Genomic DNA, 5,655 nt, shown 5'->3' on the forward strand with positions numbered 1-5,655 from the left:
GGAGAGTTACCAAAAAGGAGAGTTATGCATGGGGAGTTAACAAAAGGTTCAGCAAGGAGTTACACACTAGATTGTTTAGTCAAGTCATTAAGGTCACTCGTGTTGCAATGTTATATTAAAGTATGTGTAGATATTAAGTAGTTAATTATATTAAATAGTTTTTCTTATTTCTCTTTATATCAACAGCCTGTTACTGTATGTTGTTATCGCTCGCCTGCTGTTCTGTAACTGTTCTGCAACAGCCTGTTATTGTTCTGTTATTGCTCGCCTGTTGTGGATCTAGCTGTTATAGGATAAGAGACATAGGCCAAAACGCTTGTGGTTACAAGCTTAGCAGTTTCAAGTACCAAGTTTGGAAATAGCAAGTTCACGTGATGTGATCATTTTAAGACCAGTAGAGCTTCAAGTACCAAATCTCAGCGCAGTTGTCGGCTCCACGGGGGCAAAATTAAAACATTTTGATTAAAAATGTTACTTTGGTCAACTTGAAGATGAACGCAACCTCAAGTGTTCCTTACAATATTTTTCAAATTTTATGTCATTAAATGACAGAGTACACTTATATTGTCCATTATACTAGCTTCATTTTATGTCATTAAATGACAGAGTACACTTATATTGTCCATTATACTAGCTTCATTTCAATGAGGAATGGCCAATTCTCTTTAAATTGCAAATCTTGTGCAAAAAGTTACTATTTTCACCTGTTTTTGGCATACGGTTGTAAATTCAATGAACTATGACTTTGCTAAAGAGCGCTTACAAATTGATATCTTAACCGTAAAAAGCTCCAAAATCAAAACCTCACGAAGTTTTCCCCCGCTATACTGTTCTTGGCCAGGATAGTTTTATTGAATAAGATGAACTTTCAATTAAACTTTTTGTGCTCAAAATGTGAATAATATGGCGACTGACCTGGTCTTACGGAATACTCGTCTTTAATCAAAATGTCAGGGAATTAAACAAGTTTTGATGCTATTTTGGTGTGTTATGTTAAGAGTTAAGAGTTGAGATTGTCAACATTACTAATTGCATGACTAAAGAAGCAACGATATTTCATTGTGAAGACTTGATTGCCCATATCTTATTCCTGGAAAGATTGTAAGGGTCACCTAGTCTAAACTAATAAAGCAAATAGCTGAATACCAACAAATATTTTTAGAATATTTAATTGTTCAGCAAATATCTTCCTGTCATCTCGCCTATTATGAGCGAGTCTTTGATATAAATGTCAACACTCTTTGCTGATATCGCAGGTATCGTGATAAAAGTGGTGAAATACTTGAAAGACATTGAATATGTTTTTGAAACTTTCAACCAATCAGGGTATTAGAATTGAGCTAAACAGAGCACAAGCCACTAGTACCTTCAACCAATCGCTGCACAGTAAGCTAGCATGAGGCAAATCATGTGTATAATAATGTTGATGCTATGAACCAATCCAATGCTGACAGAACACATGTATTAAAATTTTACTAAGTGACATGAGCTTTCGATCCCCGCAGATTTCTTCGCATCGTCTAAAATGTTGCTCAAATTGAAATAAGACGCGTTATTGGGTATAAACAAATGAAAAATAAAGTCACAGGTATTATGCCTGCCGGCTTCTGGAATTAGGCGTCTATTAAAGCCATATTATAACATTTGCTGAGGAGGACGCCCTAACTGATTTTTTTAAATTCATTTTTTTACACGATTAAATTGTACTTTATTAAACCAATATAGCCTGCAAAAATCAAGACTTTAGGCGCTGTAGTTTTGTCAAAATCAGAGATTTTGAATAAAAGGCTGATTCAGCCCTTTATTATTACTATGGAATTGTTAGTCGAACGCATACACGATGTTCATAACACACAGTATGTACGCGGCGTTCGCGACGGTGATATACACAACAAAGGGTCGTACCACAACATGACCGAAGGAGTGGTACGTATTGGCGACATGTGCGCTGGTAGTAAATTCCAATGTTCTTTGCTTTGCCATAGTTGTTCGGCTCAACAATAAAAGGGGATATATCTGACAGTAAAAGCTAATTTTATGGCAAAGAAATGCTAATCTATTTTGTTTGAAAATGTTATAATATTGCTTTAATGTCGTTTAATAAAAAATTCGTTTAAATAAAGGGGGCGATTAACAAATGAAAAAGGAGGTCATTTGACATTAGGTATAAAATATGAGGAAAAAGCTGGAGTGATTCGGTACAAAATTTTACAAAGGGGGTCATCGGGTAGAAAACAATCAGCAAATTCTAATTTTTCCAAATTTGCAATACAAATTTGCCGCAATAAGAGAAAGCTTTTGCATTTTATGACCTTAATCTTAACCATTTTGTTGTTTTTAACTCCGCCCTCAAGGACCGTCCCACCACCAGATCATCTGCTTACCCCCTATTGTTGATTCCCAAGCGATGCAAAAGCGAGTCTCACAGGGCATCGTTTTTCAACCGTATCGTTCCACTGTGGAATCAACTTCCTCTCACAATTAGATCGACTGTCATGCAACATGTCCTCTTTTAAGAGCCAGCTCTCTGAGTGGTACAAGAACAAACTAGAGGAGAGTTTTGATCCTTACAACACATGCTCTTGGGTTACATGTTGCCAGTGTTCTGGTTGTAGGCTTGTGTAGGTTTTTTGGGTGTTTTTTTTTGACACATTTCTTTTTGGGAGGGGGAGGGGGTGTCCTCATTGTTTTGATCCTTGGTGGGACTGTCCTAGAGGTGCTTTGCACCTGTTAGTCCTTGCCTTTCCCTGGTGCAAAATTTTATCTATACTTCTTTTTTTTTGTATGTACTTTTGAATATTCATGTGCAATATATTTTGATGTTATATTATAATTATTGTATATACCAGTGATAAAGTGTAATAAATAAATAAAATAATAATTTATGGCATTTTATGGCAGCTGGTACTTATCGAAACGTTTGCTCATAAGTGTGTTATGAAAAAAAATATTCTAAATTAAAACGTCTATTTGTCTATTAGAGGAATGAATTATGAATAAAAAAAGTTACTTCCTAAATTGGCTGTTGACTTCTTATTGCAAATGTCAGCATATAAATATATTTCTAATTTATCGTGATGAAGTCAGCAGGCTGTGTATACACTTGTTTTACTGGCACGTAAGCGCTAAATGTTATTAGGTCCGGGCTGGGTATGGATGCGAGGATGCTCGCCTTTGAGAGTGGTGATAATACTTAATGGCGGTACAGATGATGACAAGATCATTTTAACCCCCTGGACACTACTGGTCATCTAACAGCATTTCTGATTGGTTGATAACTTGACATGCTCATTTCAATTGCCAATAATATTATGACTAGGCTTTTGGACACAATATTCATTTTGGCCAATCGGCAGGTACTTCTCTTGGGGTTAAGCAAGAGCTTTACTGTTAGCGATTCAAAGCTTGTCTTAATCAATGCAGAGAAAAACAATCTCATTTACGGCCAGTAGCAACACCAACTTTGTGAAGCACATCAGTCTTGTAGATCAAATCGTTTCTGTTCGCCTGTTTAAGCATCATCATCGGCGCAACAAACCATTTTGAAAAGAACTGCTGGTAGAAAGCTCCAAGGGTACTCCGATTTCCAAATTTTGAAAATACCATGTCAATTGTCAGGTAAAATGGATCTAGCTAGTAATCTACACATTCTTCATGTAGTTGCCGTTAGCATTGTGACCATCTTGACTCTCGTTAGCAACGTGGCAACAATATTTAGTTTCATTAAAGTGAGCCTTCTGCGGCAGAAAACCAGCAATTTATTGATTTTGAACCTCTCATGTGCTGACCTTGGGATAGGTCTAATTCAAATTTACCAGTTCCCTCTTATTGCTATGAATTTTTGGCCATATGGCAAATATGGATGTCAACTGTTAAACTTTCTGGGTGATCTGTTTTTCAGTGGTGGAATGGTAACAACTGTAGCAATAAGTATGGATCGATTTCTGCTTTTATCCCAGGAGTATCCCAAGTATCTGAGGATCCAATCCAAAAAGCGCATAATGTATATCATTGGTGGGATTTGGCTCTATGGTATTCTACTGGGAACCAGTGAAGTGATATTCTGGGATATGCTGATACCACCTGGATCACATGATTATTTTGACTTCAGCCAAGATTGCCGCTCACCGCCAAAGCATAACCTGAATTTCGCTCTTGTGTTGTTTATACTAGCTATATTTGGTCCACTCCTTGTGATCGAATCATTCAGTATTGCATTCCTAGTTCGGCTGGTAAGAAAATTGCGAAAACCAATGGTTCATCCTAGCAGCGACACAATGTCATCTCAAAATGCGAATCCAAGTTCAAATAGGTCTGCTGCAGGTCCAAGTGGTAGCTCTGCTGTACCAATGGATCATGGAGCAGCTATACCTAGGGATGAAGCTGATTCCAACAAGCGCTACAAGAAGGCAGCCATAGTGCTTGGTTCTATCGTATTGGTTGTCAACATTTGCACACTGCCATATGTATTGTATGCTCTCATCACCGTCTTTTGTCCTCAGTATAATAATGTGCACCTTCAAGACACACTGAGATATTTAGGTTACCTCAACTCCTGCATTAATCCATTTCTTTATGCAGCTACCATGATCAAGATACGTAAGTTTTACAAACGTGTCCTGTGCAACTCTTGGTGACTTTATTGCAAACACTTTTCAACATAAACTACTATTTGCAAAGACAGTTAATCCGTCGCGGGATCCGTCGCTCGCATCACATACTGTCGTATCTCACATTTTTGACTTTATCGAGATATTTGTCTTGATAACAAGACTAACAGTGTAACTTTATATTGTGCAGAAAATGTGGATATGGCACAGCTTCATCATCCCTATATCTCCGTGTCAAAAATTGCCGTCAAGTACGGCGAATCCTGTTTTTCAACAGCTACGCATGGCGATTTTGTTCGAGATAGGCCGAGCGACTCAGGCTAAGCATAACATTTACACGATATGAGATACCACAGAGCCTGCCACAGAGTTTCTATTCTACGTTTTTACGATTTGCGCATGATCAGTACCCCATATGATATTGCCATTACAAGAAAATTGAATTTGTTGTCAGGTAAAATCCAGGTTTTGTTTCCAATACACTAACTGGAAATGCAATACACTAATTAGCTGTGGATATATTTTACTGCATTTTATCCATAACGATTTTGAAATCGTTCATCAAAATTGTGATATATTCAACTGTTTGAGAATTACAATTATATAAAGGAACACAATGTACATATCGACACACTATGCCACTTTCTTTATCTGCATCAATAATAGAATAATGATTTTAATCGAATTGAATACATCTCTCCATTTTGAGTTTGACTTCACCACTGAGCGATCTAGCGATCGATATCTAGCCAATCAGATAGGACTCCTTTTCTTGCGTTCGGTGAAATACCAATTGCCCGTCGCTCACTAACGGAGTATTACGTTTATATTTATAATACAGGGTGTCGACACTCCGATGGTGTTAGATATAGTTTGCACTATCTTTGCACTATTATTTCACATAATCTAGTTATATAGTCAACTGTCCAATTTGTGAAAGTAAAGTTTTACAATTAAAGTGTGTCCGGAGAAGTCATGGTCGTTCAACTTGTTTTTTCTTTAAATCAATTTTCGTTGTCTAAATTAGGCACATCTGTTTGACCTT

At 37.1% G+C, this 5,655-nt stretch overlaps 1 protein-coding gene across 1 annotated transcript; it reads left to right on the forward strand.

Annotated features, from left to right (window-relative positions):
- The first annotated feature begins 3,623 nt into the window (after nucleotides 1–3,623).
- LOC140144172 (melanopsin-like) lies at nucleotides 3,624–4,637 on the forward strand. Its single transcript, XM_072165998.1, has one exon. The coding sequence runs from the start codon at nucleotides 3,624–3,626 to the stop codon at nucleotides 4,635–4,637; it is 1,014 nt and encodes a 337-aa protein (XP_072022099.1).
- The last annotated feature ends 1,018 nt before the right edge of the window (nucleotides 4,638–5,655 follow it).

This window comes from Amphiura filiformis, chromosome 2 (assembly GCF_039555335.1).
Source record: "Amphiura filiformis chromosome 2, Afil_fr2py, whole genome shotgun sequence".
NCBI lineage: Eukaryota > Metazoa > Echinodermata > Ophiuroidea > Amphilepidida > Amphiuridae > Amphiura > Amphiura filiformis.

What these genes read in the sequence shown, in the direction of transcription:
- LOC140144172 (XM_072165998.1), top strand. Translation starts at nt 3,624, where the DNA reads ATGGATCTAGCTAGTAATCTACACATTCTTCATGTAGTTGCCGTTAGC.